The sequence below is a fragment of the Bos mutus genome, chromosome X (genome assembly GCF_027580195.1).
Source record: "Bos mutus isolate GX-2022 chromosome X, NWIPB_WYAK_1.1, whole genome shotgun sequence".
NCBI classification, from domain to species: domain Eukaryota; kingdom Metazoa; phylum Chordata; class Mammalia; order Artiodactyla; family Bovidae; genus Bos; species Bos mutus.
This window is the reverse complement of record NC_091646.1, coordinates 117792197-117812901: the sequence shown is the minus strand read 5'-3', so window position 1 is coordinate 117812901 and position 20705 is coordinate 117792197. Positions and strand designations below refer to the sequence as shown.

General features: G+C 44.2%; 1 protein-coding gene across 2 annotated transcripts in view; it reads right to left on the bottom strand.

The window, feature by feature from the left end:
* PCYT1B (phosphate cytidylyltransferase 1B, choline) overlaps positions 1-20705 on the bottom strand; it is a 147786-nt gene that overhangs the window by 108646 nt on the left and 18435 nt on the right. The window contains exon 1 of one of the 2 annotated variants that reach the window (XM_005890191.2): positions 13463-13692. The exons of the other annotated variant lie outside the window; for it this stretch is intronic. Coding sequence (XP_005890253.1) covers positions 13463-13579 — 117 coding nt within the window. The 5' untranslated portion in view covers positions 13580-13692. Of the gene's footprint in view, positions 1-13462; positions 13693-20705 lie in introns of those variants that run through there. 2 annotated transcript variants of the gene reach the window in all.

Below are 20705 nucleotides of genomic sequence, written 5' to 3'. Positions count from 1 at the left end.
CCTAGAAAATCCCATGGACGGAGGGGCCTGGTAGGCTGCAGTCCACGGGGTCGCGAAGAGTCGGACACGACTGAGTGACTTCACTTTCACTTTTCCCTTTCATGTATTGGAGAAGGAAATGGCAACCCACTCCAGTGTTCTTGCCTGGAGAGTCCCAGGGACGGGGGAGCCTGGTGGGCTGCCGTCTATGGGGTTGCACAGAGTCAGACACGACTGAAGCGACTTAGCAGCAGCAGCAGCAGCATACTGACTCTTGGAAGGACCAAGCACACTGAAGCCCTGTTAGCAGCCAAGAGCTGTAACTGTCAATAGATTCTGATACCATTCCCTAGAGTGTTGCCTAATAGATCACCAGAATTATTTAGAAATGGGAAATCTGTGGTAGCCTAAGGGTAAAGATAGTCTGATCACCATAATAGGGCATACTCTACCCCTATTATGATGATCAGATTATCTTTATACTTAGATTTAAAGAATAATATACATACAGAAATATGCACATATCCTAAGGGTACAGCTTAGTGAACTTTCACAAGCTGAACACACAAAGCACCCAGATCAAATAACCATCCACTGCCAGCCTCCATCCTGTGCTCCTTCCACTATCTCGACTTCTATTAATAACATCAGAGATTAGCTTGCCTACTTTTAAAATATTTAATAGAAATGGAATTGGGTAGTGTATAGTCTTTCATGTCTGAGCTTCTTTCATTCAATATTGAGTTTGTGAGATTCATCCCTGTTTTTGCAGGTGGTTGTAGATTCTTTATCCTCATTGCTAGGTAGCATTACATTGTATGAATATGCTACAATTTATTTACTCTACTTCTGCTGGGCATTTGGGGAGTTTCCACTTTGGGGTTATTATGAATAATGCTGCTAAGAACATCATAATACTAGTCATTGGTGGCCATATGTACAAATTTTCTAAGAGTAGAAGTGCTGGGTCAAATGCATTTATTTTGAATTTCTAAATTTACTATAGAGAGCTTAGATATCTGATCTGTCTCTACTCTTAGTCCCAAAAGCAGAAAAATGTGACATGACAGAGCTAAATGTGGCTCTTCTCAAAGTGCATCCAAACACATCTTGTTTCTGAATCACCTGGGAGCTGGAGCAGGTGGTTCTCTACTCACTTTCGTGGGAGAACAGTGTGTAGTGACAACAGGGGGCTTTAGAAGTCAAGACAAACCAAATTTGAAATCTCAGTTTTATCAGTTGGTGTTTGATCTTTGGGGAATTACTTAATGGTTGGTTTCCTTATTTTTAACGTGGTGAGCAGTCATTCTTATTTCACAGGTCTGTAGCCCGGTTAAACAAGAGAATCCATAGGAAGCACCTGCCACAGCGCCTAACACAGTGAGCACCATAAACAGTTACTCCACTCCCCACGTGCTGGAGGAAAAGGAGTGAGACCTCTAGCCTTGAAACCACCATAGAACAATGACCTTATAACTAAACAATCTGGAGGTGCAATAGAATTTAGTATTATGTGACTATGCCTACAAACTCAGGCCACTAGAGATGAAGCACAGAAGCCTGTGAGTACCAGGGGCAAGCTTTCAATACCATTTGGTCGGCAATGGGCTGTACACCTCATTCATGATGTTTCTATTAACCTATTACTATTATTGTTGTTGCTATTTTTCTTAAGTGCCAGTTTAAATAGCCTTCAGCATCCTTTCACATTGGCATCAGGTTCAATGTGCATGAATTGCTGAGTGGAACACAAAAACCACCAAGTCAAAGACTATGGTAGGAGGGAGGAGATGACATGGAAATCAGTCGTGCTCCGTGGGCTGGCCCCGTGTGGCCCCACGCAGTATTACACAGGCACACACTACCAGGGCTTGCTGCTTTATTTCCTAATCACTGTGTTTTCAAGTGTGCCTTCAAGATTGCTGAGTGCTAAACTGTCTCTTTTTCCCTGAGCAGGGTCAGCTTCCCCAGCCTCCCATACAACCCGGTTCACGCTGGGATAAAGAGAAAGGTAGGAATGTTAAGACAATAATGCTATGGTCTGAGACCAGCAATGCATAATCAGATTCTCACAAGGTAAAGGCTATTACCTGGGAGATCATTGGAAGAAAATAGGCCTAGCTTACAATGACTTAGTTTGTTCCTATATCACATCCTGCCTCCAGTGATGAGATAGAGTAAGTCTTCCTAGTTTCACGAAGGGGGCACTGAGAAGCTTACTGTGGGCACCAGCGAAAGATACAGGAGTCATCACAGGACTATGGCCTGACCCACTGTTGGACTTGAACCCCAAACACGGTTCTTAGATGGGCAGCAGCAGTTGAAGAAGGCCCCTAGAGTTCAGTGCCATACTGTTGGCCTCGAAGAAAACCCAGTATTTTGAACTTCAGTATTATGAAATAGAGAAATTAGAAGGCTATTGTTCACATTAAAAAGAGATTCAACACAGGTTTCTTTGAAAATGACTAGAACATTCAACACACGATTCAGAATGCATCCCATCTTGCTGAAGAATAAAGCAGAAGACAACAAAAGTGGTTTGTACGACATTAATACAAAGTTTCAAAGTATTTTGTGAACATTTGTTATGCATACTTTTGCCAGTGTGTCTTGCCATAAGGTCATTCAACTTGTTTTTACTGTAAATGGATAAAACCAATGGGAGGTGAAGAGTGGGGTAGCCCTGATTGTTGATATGAGCATTGGGTCAAACAGCACACTGAGGTGAACCAAAGATCAGCTATCCAACTCATAGTGGATGATAGAATTGAGGTCCGGAGAGAAGTGATTTGCTTAAGCTCACACAATAATTAATTCAATGGCAGAGCGGATGTTAGAATCAGACTGTGGATTGCAGTAAGCAGAAACGAAGCTGCAGCCTCCTTATCCTGCCAGCATCCAGCCCTTTTGCTGTGGGCTAGTCTGGTACCCATGAGGCTACAGATACGGCTCTGTCTTGATTTGGGGGGTTGGTCTGGAGCCCCAGAGGTCAAGAAACAGAAGGGTTTCCGCTCATTGATACCACATCTCATCAGGCTTCACTCAGCCTTCCCACCTTCCCCCACTGCCCCAGCCACAGCCTGGAGGCCTATGGAGAGGAAACGTTTTGGGGTTGGACAGACTTTCCAGGCTATCCCATAGTTACACTTCTGCACCTACCAGAACCAAGTCACTATGACTTTGCTTCCACCTTCATGGAGAAAACAGAGGCTATCAAAGAAAGGAGGCTTTCAACTTTAAATTCCTTTTCCCCTTATAGCTTATTCTTAACCAAATCCATCCTTACTAGCTTCTTCATCACCACAGTGGGAGAGATGTCTCTTTACCGGAAGAATCAGAAGCCAATTCTTCCACTTGTGCGCTGGATCCCAGCCTCTTCAGTCTAATATTCCCTTCATCAGTGTTCCCCATCACTTTCACCGTCTCCCACTGGCTGTTTCTCACTTATATATAAGTGCAATTATTAACAATTTAAAAGAATGAACTGACCAGAAGCTTTTGCATCTTGGATGGAGAGAAGTATGGAAGGAACAAGAGAAGAGAAAAGCTAGCCTCTCTCAATCTTAAACCCTGATTTATTCACCGTTGGGTCCTATACATTCTATAAGTTTCTCCTCTTGGTCAAGCTTCTACTTCCCTAAATGCTCTTCAACCTATCTGGCCCCTGATTTCAACACGTCACTGAAACATCACCACTGATCTCTTCTTCCTATATCCAAAGGAGACTTTCCCTTATTATCTCATGTGATCTCTCTCTGTTGCATTGGGTTCTATTGGATATTACTTTCACAGAACTTATCCTGCCCTTGGCACCCTTGATCTCCCAGATATTTGAAAGATCTGTCCTATTTTCGTGATCTTTCTTCTACTGGTTCTTTAAATGGTGTCCCTCAGCGTTCCATCCTGGGAAGATTCTGGGATAGAGTAGAGTAATTTAACCAGATTTCATGTAGAGACAGGCAGATATAAGGAGCTTTCTAATAGCTTTAATTATAGCTCTTCTATTTTACTCCTTTCAAGAACCTCAGAGCATGGCTCAGGGTCAGTTGCTTTTCAGAACTACTCTGTAGTAGATTATACGGAGTCACTCTTGCTAGTTAACCATTTTCATCCACTTCTTTTAGCAGTCCAGAAACTGTCCGATTCATTGTCACTCCCATCAATTTCATGACCTCAATTTCACTTTCATCTCCTTCAAACTGAGGTCTCCCAGATCAACATCTTCAGCTCAGAACTCTGAGTTCCAAGACCAAACATTCACTAGACACCTTCAAATGGAAGTTCCCATGGTATCCCCAACATAACTCTCACAACCTGCTATTCCTGGGTGCTCACATGACACCCACTCACTGCAGCCAGAAAACTGAGTAGTTTTGACACTGCCTCACCTTCAAACTCAGTTATAGATCCTAGGGCATTTATCTCCTTGTTGTTACTTAGTCACTCAGTCCTGTCCGACTCTTCTGCAACCCCATGACTGTAGCCTATGAGACTCCTCGGGCCACAGGATTTCCCAGGCAAGAATACTGGCTGCAATGGGTTGCCATTCCCTTCTCCAGGAAATCTTCCTGACTCAGGGACCGAACCCATATCTCCTGCATTGGCAGGCAGATTCTTTACCACTGAGCCACCAGGAAAACCCATTTACCTCAAGGTCTCCCATATGCATCCAGTACTCTCCTTTCCCACTGCTGCTGCTACTGCTGCTGCTAAGTCGCGTGAGTCGTGTCCGACTCTGTGCGACCCCAAAGATGGCAGCCCACCAGGCTCTCCCGTCCCTGGGATTCTCCAGGCAAGAACGCTGGAGTGGGTTGCCATTTCCTTCTCCAATGCATGAAAGTGAAAAGTGAAAGTGAAGTCGCTCAGTCGTGTCCAACTCTTAGCGACCCCATGGACTGTAGCCTACCAGGCTCCTCCGTCCGTAGGATTTCCCAGGCAAGAGTACTGGAGTGGGGTGCCATTGCCTTCTCCGCCTTTCCCACTACCCCACCTCTAACTTCAAACTTATTAACTCTCATGTAGATTGCTGCAATAGTCTAACAAAAAGGTGATTTTTTTCTGTTATGTGCTATGTGACATGAAATCTATTTGTCATTGTGGCTTCTCAGAGATCATCCTCCACAGGCCTAGGCAGGTATCCAAGTTCCCTCTAAAGCAATATGTGGCAAGTAAGCACTTGAAATTGGCTAGTCTGAACTGAAACGTGTTGTAAGTGTAATAGATACACAAGATTTCAGACTTGGTATGAAGAATATAAAGGGAGTTCCCTGGTGGTCCAGGGTTGGGATTCCATGCTTCCACTGCTGGGGGCCCAGGTTCGATCCCTGGTTGGGGAACTAGGATCCCACAAGCTGTGCAGTGCAGATATTATAATACCCCATTAATTATCTTTATAATGATTATATTTGAAATGGTAATATTGGACTTCCCTGGTGGCACAGTGGATAAACAATCTGCCTGGCAATGCAGGGGACACAGGTTCAATCCCTGGTCCAGGAACTAAAATCACATAAAGTGAAAGTGAAAGTCCCTCAGTTGTGTCTGACTTTTTGCGACTCCATGGACTATACAGTCCATGTAATTCTCTAGGCCAGAACACTAGAGTGGGTAGCCTTTCCCTTTTCCAGGGGATCTTCCCAGCCCAGGGACTGAATCCAGGTCTCTCACATTGCAGGCAGATTCTTTACCAGCTGAGCCACAAGGGAAGCCCCAAATCCCACAAACCGAGGGACTACTAAGCTGTGAGCCACAACTATGAGCCCGTGCTCTGCAACAAGAGAAGTGACCACAATGAGAAGCTTGTGCATCGCAATGAAGAGTAGCCCCCGGTCACTGCAACTAGAGAAAGTCCACACGTAGCAACAAAGACCCAGCACAGCCAAAACTAAAAATAAAAACTCTTCTCACTAAAAAAAAGAGGGATAGTAATATTTTATGTACCGATTAAATTCAATATTCTATTGAAATTAATTTCACCTTTAAAAAAAACTTTTTAAATTGTGGCTACTAGAAAAATTTAAATTACATTGTATCGCCACTAGGCAGTGATACTCTAGCAGCTGGAGTATGCTACTCACAGTGAGGGCTGAAGATCCCCTAAAAAAAGACCAACCTTTCCATGTCCACAAACATCTTGGGACCATCAAGTGGCACCTTTTCTTCAAATGCAGGGACTTGTCTTAACTTGGGTATCAGGTTAATGGAGTACTCCCTGCTGGGAAGTACTTCTGCTCAATGGATGAAATACAGCTTAAAGTCTGTAGAAAGCCCAATATATTAAAACCAAACTTACAAAAAAAGCTCTCTTAAGGGATTTCAGTGTCCTGGCATGCTTCCATCCACCAAACTACTGCCTCCTGTTAAATGAAAATGATCTTTCAGCCTGTGGATTACTTGTTTCATTTCTCTCTATAGCACCTGGTGCATTGTTGTGGGTGGAAATTTCTAAGCAGCTGGCTTAATGTGAATCATGTTGGTCAGGGACTAAGGTTTCTCTTGGTTACCTTCTAAAGTCTTGCGTCAGTGAATCCTTTAAATCCCCCTCACTGCCTCATGCCATTTCCATTTCTATATGTTCAAACATCAAAATAAAACAAATATTTGATTTATATTAATTTCTTCCAAAAGGAGTTTTGTTGTTGTTCAGTCACTAAGTCACGTCTGACTCTGCGACCCCATTGACTGCAGCACGCCAGGCTTCCCTGTCCTTCACTATCTCCCAGAGTTTGCTCAAACTCACGTCCATTGAATCAGTGATGCCATCCAACCATCTCAAGAAAAGGAGTTTAGCATTAGGCAAATGGCAGGGTAGTGAAAGAATAAATGTAAAAGAATAGGAGAAACGAATTCATTGACCCCATGTTCAATATGCCTGACTATTATCAACCTGTAAGAAATGGATGTTGTATTTGAACCGAGACCAGCAGGAAGATGTCTAATAATAGCCTTGGGCAGAATTCCAGCCGACCACAGTAAATGCCCAAGGAAGCTCATGTTTGTTTATTTTCACTGACCTAGCACAATAAGTATCTCACTTTTAAAATGTATGCTGGCTGAGTAGCTAAAGACATGGTGGGGCTCATAAAGGGATCCGAGGATGTCTCTGGAAATCTGGTCATCTTTTCAAGCACTAGCTGGGGAGCGCCCTACATCCCAGCTGACATAATGCACCTTCTGCAAGACAGCAGTCTCTTGGCACTGCTCCACTGTGAAGTGAAGCCCAAAATGAACTCCTGCCAACGTGGCATATAGAACCAGCCCTTTTTTATTTCCAAGGCCTTCTCAGTTAATCTGTGGAACATCCATGTTCATGGAACTGATTTTGCAGGCTAGAATTACAACTTCTCTGTAACAGCAGAATGCACTTCTAGAAGAACTTGACCAAGGTCGTTAACCAAAAGGAGACAGCTTTCAGGATGACTGGGTCTAGTTGAAAAGAACTGACCAAAATCATGCAGCTAGTGGTAAATCTGGGCTTCCCTGGTGGCTCAGCCGGTAAAGAATCTGCGTGCAATGCAGGACACCTGGGTCGGGAACATTCCTGGAGAAGGGAATGGCAGCCCACTCCCGTATTCTTGCTTAGGAAATCCCATGGACAGAGACTATAGCCCATGGGATCACAAAGAGTCAGACAAGACACGACTGAGCGACTAACACTTCACTTTCCCTGGGCCCAGAGGATTTGCCGAGAGGCATCGACTGAGGGTTGGGGACCTAGGAGGACACAGTCCCTACACAGGAGGAGTCCCATCCCTCAGGGGTTGGGTCTCCAAAGAAGGCTGTTACACCCTATCCACGGCCCCTCAGTTCCGCTTTTCGGCAGTCCACTTTGTAAGTCACATGGTATCAAGTTTAAGAAAGAAAATAGCAAAGAGTGAAAAATAAGTCAAGGACCAAGAATAAAGACTATAACAATAGAAAGAATTCTCAGAAACATCTCAAACCCGAGCCACCACAGTAAAAAAAATAAGGGTAGAAATAAGATTACATTCTTAAGGTGTGGGATAGGGTGGGAGGTGGGTGGGAGGTTCAAGAGGGAGGGGGCATATGTATATCTCTATGGCTGACTCATGTCGATGTATAGCAGAAACCAAGACAACAATTGTAAAGCAATTATTCTCCAAATAAAAATAAATAAAAGATTACATTCCTAAGACATAAGCTCTATCATAAAACCTAGGTAATTTTCTATCTCTTTTCTAATTTCCTTATCAGTGTTATTTAATTCTGTTTATTCATCTTTCCTAGAATTTCTTCCAATGGAAAGAAAGGCAGGTGGAAAATCTACAGTTATACCTTCCAGAAACAGTTAGAATTGGACATGGAACAACAGACTGGTTCCAAATAGGAAAAGGAGTACGTCAAGGCTCTATATTGTCACCCTGCTTATTTAACTTATATGCAGAGTACATCATGAGAAATGCTGGGCTGGAAGAAGCACAAGCTGGAATCAAGATTGCCGGGAGAAATATCAATAACCTCAGATATGCAGCTGACACCACCCTTATGGCAGAAAGTGAAGAGGAACTAAAAAGCCTCTTGATGAAAGTGAAAGAGGAGAGTGAAAAAGTTGGCTTAAAGCTCAACATTCAGAAAACTAAGATCATGGCATCTGGTCCCATCACTTCATGGGAAATAGATGGGGAAACAGTGGAAACAGAGTCAGACTTTATTTTTCTGGGCTCCAAAATCACTGCAGATGGTGATTGCAGCCATGAAATTAAAAGACGCTTACTCCTTGGAAGAAAAGTTATGACCAACCTAGATAGCATATTCAAAAGCAGAGACATTACTTTGCCAACAAAGGTCCGTCTAGTCAAGGCTATGGTTTTTCCAGTGGTCATGTATGGATGTGAGAGTTGGACTGTGAAGAAAGCTGAGTGCTGAAGAATTGATGCTTTTGAATTGTGGTGTTGGAGAAGACTCTTGAGAGTCCCTTGGACTGCAAGGAGGTCCAACCAATCCATCCTAAAGGAGATCAGTCCTGGGATTTCTTTGGAAGGACTCGTGCTAAAGCTGAAACTCCAATACTTTGGCCATCTCATGCGAAGAGATGATTCATTTGAAAAGACCCTGATGCTGGAAAAGATTGAAGGCAGGAGGAGAAGGGGACGACAGAGGATGAGATGGCTGGATGGCATCACCGACTCGATGGACATGAGTTTGAGTGAACTCTGGGAGTTGGTGATGGACAGGGAGACCTGGCATGCTGTGATTCATTGGGTCGCAAAGAATTGGACACGACTGAGCGACTGAACTGAACTGAACCTTCCAGAAAAGTTCTCCCTTGAACATGATTCCATTGTATCTTCAATATCCTTATCAATTTGCTACTTACAAGGGTCGAAAGTTTAGATTGCTTTAAAGTCCTGTCTATCTATGTATGCCAACTTTCCACTCCCTTTCCTTAAAGGGCTATGCCAGGCTCTGTATTAGACACCAGAGATATAGTGAGGACAAAACAGGTTTCTACTCAACAATCCCCTGGCAAACATACTCACTGTCAAGGAGTTACCCACTGTCTCCCTTCTGTCCCTACTGCACCTGGGAACACACCCCTTTGCCAGCTGTGTCCTTATCAATCTGTATGTAACCAATCTGTGTGTGCCGGTCTCTTCCACAATCTAGATCTCTAGATTTCACAGTACCTCTAGTATCTCTAGATTCCAGAGTACCACAGGGCTCAGAGCTCAGCATGTAGTAGGTACTCAATCACTGTGGGCAGCATTAACCCACATCATAATAAACAAACTTCACTATAAAGATTATATACCCAAACACAGGATTTCCCTGGTGGTCCTGCTGCTGCTAAGTCACTTCAGTCATGTCCGACTCTGTGCGACCCCAAAGACGGTAGCCCACCAGGCTCCCCCGTCCCTGGGATTCTCCAGCAAGAACACTGGAGTGGGTTGCCATTTCCTTCTCCAACGCATCAAAGTGAAAAGTGAAAGTGAAGTCGCTCAGTTGTGTCCGACTCCTCACAACCCCATGGACTGCAGCCTACCAGGCTCCTCTGCCCATGGGATTTTACAGGCAAGAGTACTGGAGTGGGTTGCCATTGCCTTCTCCTCCCTGGTGGTCCAGTGGTTAAGAATTCGCCTTGCAATGGGGGGGACTCAGGTTTGATCCCTGGTTGGGAAACTAAGATACCACATCCATGGAGTCACCAAGGACTTAGGGACTAAACAACAACAAAATCCTGTGGAGCAACTAAGCCCCTGTACCACAACTACTGAGCCTGCACACTCCAGAACCCATGTGCTGCAACTCGAGAGTCTGTGTACTGTAATGAAATATCCTGCACGCCACAGTAAGACCCAATGCAGCCAAATAAATAATTTTTTAAATAATAATAATAATATATAGATAAATACATGTAGACAGAGATGCTTGTACATACCTTCTCAAGTGCCAGGCTCAATCACACACACAGTTCATTACAAAAAGGCCATTTTACACAACTGCTGAGATTTAAATAAAGTTTGTATTTATAGATGGTGACATTAAGTCACATTCTGGGACCTGCAATAAACCTTTATGGCCCTTTATTTACCCAGAAATGTCCTTTTCTGTATCTCTAGGTAAAGTTAGAGTGAGTTTGGGGAACCAGTGTGTGCCTCAGCTAATACAATCACAACCACTCTGATAAATGCTACTCTCTTTTTGAAATAATGTTTTGTTATTGAGTCCTATTTCCTCTAAACTTTATGAATTCAAGTGCGTAACATGTGGGGGAAGGAGCCTGTCCTCTGAAGGGTTATCTTTCACGTCTTCCATGCACTTTCCAAAGCTAGTCAAGCAACTCAACAGTCAGACTCTGAGGAACCCACAATTGATTTGGGAAGACATGTTTGGGTACTGGGAGAAACACAGAATTTATATACTTTGAAATATGATGATATTAGCAAAGCTAAAGATCAATAGAAACCAGTAAAAAACATAAAAATGCTAATTTAATATTTTCACTTGCCACTCTCTTCAATCTTTGTTATTAAGTAGGTAATATGTGCCTTTGCTATTAAATGTAAACCTAAATTTAGAATATACCCCTACAATGCAAATTTTGCTGATAAAAGGTGCTTCCAAAACTTAATGCTGCTGCTGCTGCTGCTAAGCCGCTTCAGTCGTGTCCGACTCTGTGCGACCCCATGGACTGCAGCCTATCAGGCTTCTCTGTCCATGGGATTCTCCAGGCAAGAACACTGGAGTGGGTTGCCATTTCCTTCTCCAGTGCACGAAAGTGGAAAGTGAAAGTGAAGTCGCTCAGTCATGTCTGACTCTTAGCGACCCCATGGACTGCAGGCTACCAGGCTCCTCCGTCCATGGGATTTTCCAGGCAACAGTACTGGAGTGGGGTGCCATTGCCTTCTCCCTCCAAAACTTAATAATGGTTTACAAATTGGTAAATAGCCCCTATTTAGGCAGAGCCAATTTTTTATAGACCACAATAATGATGGACAACAGGGAAAATCTTTTATCAAAGCAATCACTTTCACAGTTCAACTTCTGTACATCCTTCACATGCACGTGCACACACACACAGACACACATACAAGCCAGAAGTGCCAAAAAAATGGGAGAAGAATGTACCTCACTTAGGGTGTGTCGGAGGAGAACTTCCACTTTGCAGGTAGAGTTCTGGGTTCAGATCCCAGCTCTACAGCCCTTCAAAGCAGTGTGACTTTGGGGAAGTTGCTTACTCTCTCTGAACCTCAGTTTCTTCATTTCTAAAATGGTGGGGAGGTGGAGGCGTAACACTGCCAGCTTTGCATGGATCTTGTGAGTTAACCTCCCAGATGAGCTGTCACAAGGGAAAGTGGAAAGTACTTGAACTTCCTTCCTTTGATTTCCTCTGTCCACTCTCTCAGGCAGAAGCAACCAAGGAGCAGAACAGCTAAAAGGCAGAAAAGGAAGGAAAAGAAGTGGGCACTGACACAAACCGGAACTGGATGCCCCCTCTTTCTCTCCTGCCCTTTACCTGTCAGGAAGGTGTGTGATTAGAATTTGAACATCGAGTATAATGTTTAAAAATATATATTCTGGGTGATCTTGTAACAAGTATTTAAGGGTCAGTTTGTTGTTCTTGTCATTTTGCACACACCTTAACCAAGACTTGTCTAGTGGTTCAAAGGAATCCCTTGGTAACAAACTTATTGGGATGGTTTGTATCCCATAAGAACACAGGTACCACATCATGTATACTGTTCAGCAAGTGGCTTAAGTGCTGGAGAGCAGTTAGTAGTAAAGGGTCCTAAGAAAATAGATCTTAAAAAAAAATAGAAACATAGTGAACAAAAGCCCACTATGCTCTAAGGTGACTTGTTTTCATGTTTTAGAAACTTGTCCTATCTCCCTCTGAACTCTTAGTAACCATTAACAAGTAAGTTACAGGATAGACTAGCCTTGGAATCTCATTTGGGAATCTCCTCATTTTGGGAGTTCACAGAAAATACTACATCACAAACTCCTTTTTGTTAAAAACAAAAAAACAAAAACTCTTCCCAGGGTCAAACTCCACAACCAATCAAAATATTGCACTTTTAACACAGGGATGGGGGGGCTATCGCTAGAGAGAGGATAGCTCTAACTAGTCTGTCCCTTGGATCTGAGGGTTCTAAGAAAGGTCTCGCCAAGTTCACCAAGACTTCAGGCCACCCCAAAACCCACTATCCATTTGGTGCTTTTGATTGCTGGAGGATACACGCTGAGGCGGTTGAGAACCAGCCACTTTTCACGTTTACTTAAGGAATCATGAGCAGTGGCAGAGAAGATGATGGAATTTGGGATACCATTCACTGAGATGCAAGGAAGCCTCTGAGTGCTGTTTCCACACTTTGATTATGAAAGGCATGCAGCCCCTTTCCAAGTAAATGTAGCTGTCCTCGGTTCCCACTACCCGAAGAGAAACCCTCAGCAGCATGCTCCGGAAATGTTTACAATTCATTTAAGATGCACATTATTTCTGAACACAATACTGAGGGACCCTTTCACTCATGTATTTTGAAATTTTCAAACGAACGGGTAAGTTTGGCTTCCATGTCGTTCTCATTTTTCCAAAATTGACATTAGGCACCGAAATTAGTTGAGGACAGAATCATTCCTTAGCTAGAATTTAGAACTTAACAACGGACACTTCCCAAGCTTTGTGGAGAGGATACCATTTTAAAATTGTACCGTAGGAGCTTTATCTTTAGACGAGACTACACCTAAAAGAAGAAAAGCCCATCCCCTCCTCCCAAGACACAAAAACAGCATAGCCCAAGCGCCCCGCTTCATACCCAGCCAATACAATAATGCTTTGTAAGCTGAGAGCAGCGCCCGGTATAGAAGCTAAGTATAAACAGCTGAGAAGGATTAGGCGGTAGCTCCATTCTCATTTACATGAAAATCCTCCAAGCATTGCTTTCCTCACTGGCTGCATGCGCAGAAGGAACTCTTTTGTGCCATAGCCACGCATACATTTGCATCCTTTGTCTTTACTTACCAGTCGAGGCTGTGGGCATGTGTGCTCTATTTCCTCCATGGTTTCTGAGGGAGGCTCATTGGAAAGGGATTTTGGGATACCTGTTTCTGACTCAGCATCAGTGGTAAGTACTGGCATGGCCAGTGAATGCTCCCTCCAGCTCTACACCCTCTGAGAGTCTCCTCCCAGGCAGCGAATGTTTTCTTTGTCACGTATTTTTCTCTTCCCCACCCATCCCCCTTCTTCATCCCTTCTGTCTTTTCCAGGGGGAAGTAAAGAGGTTACCCCCTAATCCCCCGCCCCTTTCCTCCTCCGAGAAACCAAAAGGCAAGGCCTCAGTTTATCACTATAACAACCAGACTGCACTGGAGCGGCGGGTGCGGGATACAGTACCTTATTTGCATGGAGCGCGCTGGTTGGCTACTGTCATCATAGTACCACTCCGCCGGGGAGCGGCCGGGCCCCATTGGCTGGCCGGCCGTGCCCACAGGGCCCGAACTTGCTGCTTTTGTTTCTTCTGTTTAATTCAGTTGCAAAGGTCTAGGACCATTCTGGGCCGGGGACCTCGGCTGCACAACCCAGATAAGGAAAAAACCGCGTCCTGAGATGCCCAGCACGCCTCGAGACAGAACATAGCAGATCTCCACTGAAAAAGGACCAAGTCCCTGACAGGAGTGTTTGATGTGCTGTAGTCAGAATTTTGCCAAATAGGAGTCACCCTGAAGACAAAGCCACTTTTGAGTCCAAACTCCTTGTGCCCACAATTGCCAGCTGGCCTCGGAGGACATATCAGGGCATTATTGTGAGCACCTGAGTTTTCACCCCCTTGACTGCACTGGCAGATCCCCTGAGGCACTGTAGCCCTGGCATTTACCCCTGGGGCTGCTCTGGGAGGAACTTTGAAGGAGGTAGATTGTCTTTGACAACCTGCCTCCCACTTCTGACTGCCCTCCACAATTGCTTCCTCCCTCAGCCACTCTCTCTCCCTCAACCTCCCCAGCTATTCTGACTTTCCTCAAGGAGGTCTTGCTGTTGTCTGCCCTTCGATACACTCGTCCTTGAACCTTTCCTTTGCTCCCATTCCCTAGGCACCCTGCTCTCAGCCAAATGCTCATGGCAATCACAGAAACATCCCAGATGGGGGTGGTAAAGATGGTGTGCCTTAAAGTCTAAATCGTCCAGGAATAACCACCACTTTAGGAAGACTTTCTGGAGACACACACCCAAAGGAAAGAACTTAATAAAAGTCATGATATTGGAATTTGCTTGTGGTCCAATGGTTAGGACTCCTTGCTCTCACTGCCAAGGGCCGGGGTTGGATCCCTGGTCTGGGTGATAAAAATCCCACAAGCCCATAGGGTAAGGGGGAAAAAACCTTGGTAATTGCTAGCATTTATTAAGCACAAGCACACTGCTAGGTACTTTACCTAGATCTTGTTTAATCTTCATAACAACCCAAAGAGGTCGATCTTATTATTATCCCCATTTTACTGGTGACAAAACTGAAATTTAGAGTAACTGTTCAGGGCCTCAAACTCACAAGCAGGAAAACTGGGATTGGAAGGATGCAGGGGTGGGAAGGTGGAAGGACGCAGCAGGTGTACTGGTAGGAAAAATATCTAGATAGAAATCCTTGGGCTTCTAAATCTTTCGTTTTAATCTATAGTAGTATGGCAACCCACTCCAGTGTTCTTGCCTGGAGAATCCCAATGACGGGGGAGCCTGGTGGGCTGCCGTCTATGGGGTCGCACAGAGTCAGACACGACTGAAGCAACTTAGCAGCAGCAGCAGTGGTTTTCATCCAAGTATGGTCAAGGACCAGCAGCACCAACTTCAGCATCACCTGAGAATTTGTTGGAAGTGTAAATTATTGGTCCCTCAAGACCTGGTTCAGTAGGTCTGGCTGGGACCAAAATCTGCATTTCTAACAAGATCGTAGGTGATGCTGATGCTGCAGGTTCATGGGCCATACCTAGAGAACCAGTAGTCCAAAGGATGGGATAAGAATACCTGCCCTGCCTCCTTCATAGAATTGGGGAGAGCAAATAAGATATCACGTGAAAGCCCTTTGTGAATTAGAATGTTCTATAGTAATGTAACGCGGCATTATTATTATGTTTTTAATCACTCTTCAAATTAGCAAAGAGAGCTAGCCTTACAAGAAAAACAAAATGGATTCTGCAGGAGATATTTATAGTTTGGTAGTTATAGATCCTGCAAATCAGAGTGACATCACTTGGCATTGCTAGACTTAAGAGAACTTCAGTGATGCAGGAATTCTGGTGATACTTGGGTCATCTGAAAAAGGACATTCCTACCTTATCTGCCTGCCTCAGTTCAGTTTAGTTCAGTCGCTCAATCGTGTCCGACTCTTTGCGACCCCATGAATCACAGCACGCCAGGCCTCCTGTCCATCACCAACTCCCAGGGTTCACTCAAACTCATGTCCATCGAGTCGGTGATGCCATCCAGCCATCTCATCCTCTGTCGTCCCCTTCTCCTCCTGCCCCCAATCCCTCCCAGCATCAGGGTCTTTTCCGATGAGTCCACTCTTCGCATGAGGTGGCCAAAGTACTGGAGTTTCAGCTTCAGCATCAGTCCTTCCAAAGAACACCCAGGACTGATCTCCTTTAGGATGGATTGGTTGGATCTCCTAGCAGCACAAAATACCTCAAGCTGCAAGTTTGGCTCTACCAACCCCTTTTACTTGAAAGGGCCAACCCCTGCAATACATTTAGGAGTCTCTTTCCCACCTATACTAGGTGATATGGGAAGGAGATTGTCCGTTCGGTCTTAATACTTTCATTGCCTCGCAGTAGTGGCTCTCCTAAAGAGCAGTGCCACAGCCCTGGGAACTTGTCAGAAATTCTTGGGCCCCACCCCAGACCTACCGAGTCAGAAACTCAGGTGGTAGAGGCCAGGAATCTGAGTTTTAATGAATCCTCTGGGTTTTGGAGGCATTCTGCCATACCCTAAAGTTTAAGAACCACTGCCTAAAGCCACAAGATCCACTGAAAATCACCTAGCCCCCAAACCTTCACTGTGCTCCAGGCCACTGAGCTCCCAGCTTGGTTTGTAATTGGTCCTCTAATTCCCCCTTCAGAGTGGGAGGCTCACCTGTGCCCATTTAGCAGAGTCTTGGTGACTAGTGGAGTCCCTGTAAACCCCTCTTGCCCCAGAGCCTAGACTGTGTGGTTATCCCCCACCTTTTCGGTTGTCAGAGCGGGCAGATACCCTCTTCTTCCCCTCTTCATTCTCCCCTGCCACATCAAAACAAGATGCTGCCTCTGCTTAAAATGTCTTCACTGTGTCACCCAAGTCAGACCTTTAGCTAATAGTGCCACTATGTGCTAGATCCAAGTCGAACCTGACACATTATCAGCCTAAGTCCCTGAACCTCAAAATTTGGACCTCTACCTGCTGTGACTGTCAGCTCTATAACTAACTCCATTCCCACTAATCCTACCCCAGCCTGTCTTGGCTCCTCATGCTCCTCTTTCCATAGCCCAGTAGTTGAAGCTCACAGATCTAATGAGAAATAAACTCTTTCAGGCACTGGTCTGAGAGGGGCCTTTACCAGATTCACCCACTCTGGGGGGGTCAGTCTTGGCTGCTATTGCAACCTGATTCAGGAACTTCTTAATACCTGAATGGGTTATTGTAACTTCGGGCTTTGTGATGCTATTAGGATGATTAAGAATGACCAGTTAATTACATAATATAGAATTAAATATTTCATAATCCTCTGGTGCAGGGGTCCCCAACCTGTGGGATCTGATGCCTGATGATGTGAGATGGAGCTGATGTAATAGAAATAAAGTACAAAATAAATGTGATTCGCTTGAATCACTCCAAAACCATTCCTCCCACCCGTCCATGGAAAAATTGTCTTCCATGAACCTGGTCCCTGGTGCCAAAAAGGTTGGGGACCGCTGCTCTAGGGGATATATGGGAGGATGACTATAAAGGGATAGCAGGAGGGAGGTTACTGGGGTTATGGAATCGTTCTGTATCCTGATTATAATAACAGTTACACAAATCTATGCACAATGTTAACACTGTTTAAAAACATAAAACTCCATGGATGACATTGGTCAGTACATGCTACATACTTCAGAGAGTTCATACCCTTTGGCCCCAGAACTTTCCCTTGGGAATTTATCCCCAAAGAAATAATCAGAAGCTCATAAATAGTTTCAAAGATGTTAATGCTGACTTATTTACAAAAGGCAAAAAAAAAAAAGTGATACAATTTACAGCAATAGGAAAAAGTTAAAAATAAAATACATACATATGTTATTATACATGCATTAAGAATCATGTTTTGAAGAAAAACTAATGCTAGGGGAACGTGTAAAGATTGTGTCAGATGAGAAAATCAGGTCACAACATATGATTCTGGAAATAACCCCAATTTTGCGATATGTATTAATACATCCTAGGATAAAGCACTGAAGGGAAATAGATCACGATATTAAGATGGAATTATGGGGGGTTTGGGCTTCTGTTTTACATTTTCCTGCCTATAACAGTTGGGGGGAAAATTAACATTATTACCCTTTCTCGCAAAAGGGATCAAGAGCCAGATACGGGGCACGCAGAGGTTAGCACACGAACAAACAGAAAGGTGCAGGGAGTCGGTGAAAGGAAACTAAGTTGAAAGTCAAGAGCGATGCTGGGGAGTCCTATCAGCAGTTAGCCGAAGCAAAGGGAGTGTGTTGGAAGCAGGGTGTTCAGAAAATCCCCAGGGAACTTTCGGGGACTGGGCTCTTGCATCTTGCAACCTTGCATCTTGTATCTTCGTGAGGACTTGTTAGATTAGCGCTGCCCCTCCCAAGCACCACCATCTTTTCCGGCTACCATTTATCAAGCGCCTCTTATGCTCTTAGCACTATGCTAGGTACTTAGAGTGGGCTACTTGTAACCCCCTCAACATCTGATCAGGTGAGGAAACCGTCATAGGGACCTTCACTTCAGCTAGGAAGAGACCTAAGTATGACATCATTCTTCCCGCAAGCGCTCTTCACTTCAACATCGCATTGCTGGAAATACTCTTCCCAAAGATCTGCAGGGAAAAACTAAAATAATCTGTTCGGACCAGAAACTGTCCGAGCTTTGCCTGATGCCTGAGGCCTTCCCTTTTTTGTCAATGGGAAGCCAGCACCTGCATCTCTCCTGAGGGAATTATCTGGCCGCCGAAAGCCCCGCCCTCAGCCTCCCCGAATGTAACCTTTCGAAGCTGAAGGGCCAGAAAAGGAACCATCCACACCCCCAAGAGCTCTCAGCCAATGACTGAGAGGATTCAGTGTATAAACACCCTACTGCTAAGATCCCCTGGAGGAGGAAATGGCAACCCACTCCTATATTCTTGCCTGGGAAATCCCGTGGACAGAGGAGCCTGGCAGGCTACAGTCCATGGAGTCGCAAAGAGTCAGACAGGACTGAGCTACTAAGCACGCACCCACACACTCAGTTCTCAAGTGGGATAATTGAGTCTACACTGTTCTACACTGACTGCCAGAGTTCCCCAGGGGGATTAAGTTCAACTTCCCATGGTGGTAGCTGCTTGACATAGGCCACAAATTGTACTGGTTGTCTTCCTTTCCTTGGCTCCCTTGCCCACACTCCTGTGGATGTTGCCCAGATTCACCTCCCCATTTAACTACTTGAACTTGAATTCTCCTCTCAGGGTCTGCTTCTAAGGGATCTACAACTAATACCATTTCAGAGTCCCATCATAAAGTTCTAACATGATGTATTTCTTATGGCAAATACCTTTCATATCCTCATCACATGTGGATAAAAATGAGTCTTAACAACGTATGCCTATTTTTTAAAAACCAGGCATTACATTTAAGCCTGCTCTTCTTTAAAAATACCTTTCCCTTTTCCTCCATCTTTAATCCAGTCATGCTCCTATAAATTTTATATCCATTGTACACAAATGTTAAGTCAACCATACTGAAAATTTTAGAAGTTTGTATGTCCCTATATACATTATACTGCCTTTCAGGGTGAGGGGGTGGGGATGGGTGATGTGCCTCAAGGCTTTCAGGATCTTATTTCCTAGACCAGGGATTAAAACCAGGCCCTCAGCAGTGAAAGCGCCAAGTCCTAACCACTGGACCACCAGGGAATTCCCTATAGTGATCTTAATATTTATAAAGAAGGCCATATGTGAAAACTTCCTTCCAAATCCTCCCCCCGCCTTACCAGCATTCCTGAGTTCACTATTTCTTCCTCTTTTCCTTTACCCTTCATTTTCTTCATCTTCTCAGATTTACTTCAGATAAGGTATATGACTACAAGGAAAGGACATGGAAAGAACCAGTTCACAGAACTTAAGGTTTCCCAGAAACCACTCTGACCATCTATGGAATTTTGTGACTTTCATGGCTCTATATTGAATCAGTTCCCCAGTTTTCTACATGTAGCTGACAGTTTGGACCTAAAATCTGATGTAGCCCAGAAAAAAAAAAGTTCACCATCTAAGTAATGAAACTCAGGAGTTACTCCTTTTCACTCACTCCAGGGAAACTGTGGTGATAAAAGTTTTGGGTAAAGCCTTTCACCCCTCACTTGTTTCTTTTACACAGTGAATTCTATCATCTGGGACTGACAAGTTTTAATACTGAAAATTTTCAAATGAGCAAACAGATTCAGAGAGGTTAAGTAACTTGAGCAAGGTCATAGAGTAAGTGGCAGAAGTATACTTGAGTCCAGGTCCTCCTGAAGCAAAGTTCAACTCTCTTTTCTACCAGATTACACTGCCTTACTTAGATTTGTTAACAAGGTCGCTGAGCTAACTCATGCATATCTCATCACCCCAAATAACCTCTCCACCTCTTTTCTATTGAATCCATGTAACATGAAGCACTCTTCACTTGTATTCATTCAGTTCATTTCCTACCTCTGAAACCACGGACCTGGACTCATTGTAGGGGCTCAAGTTTACAGAAGCATTGCCCAATTCACCAGTGGGTCAAGAGGGAGGTTGATACAGGCCATTAGGGGGAAAAATAATGATGGGACAGAAAAAGCAGTAAGTTTCAAAACTTTTTGTTTGAAAAACAAACTCAAGAAGATAGAAAGTGCTTTATTTTATTCTTGACATGGATTTTCTTCTTTTTCCAGCTTCTAGAATAACCAGAAAAGAATTATCCTCATTTATTTGACCAGAATTTATTGAGTCTGTTATGCAGAGTTTTAAGGTGCTAGGGAGCAACTGCACAGACTCAACATGAGAAACCTACTGCATGAATGA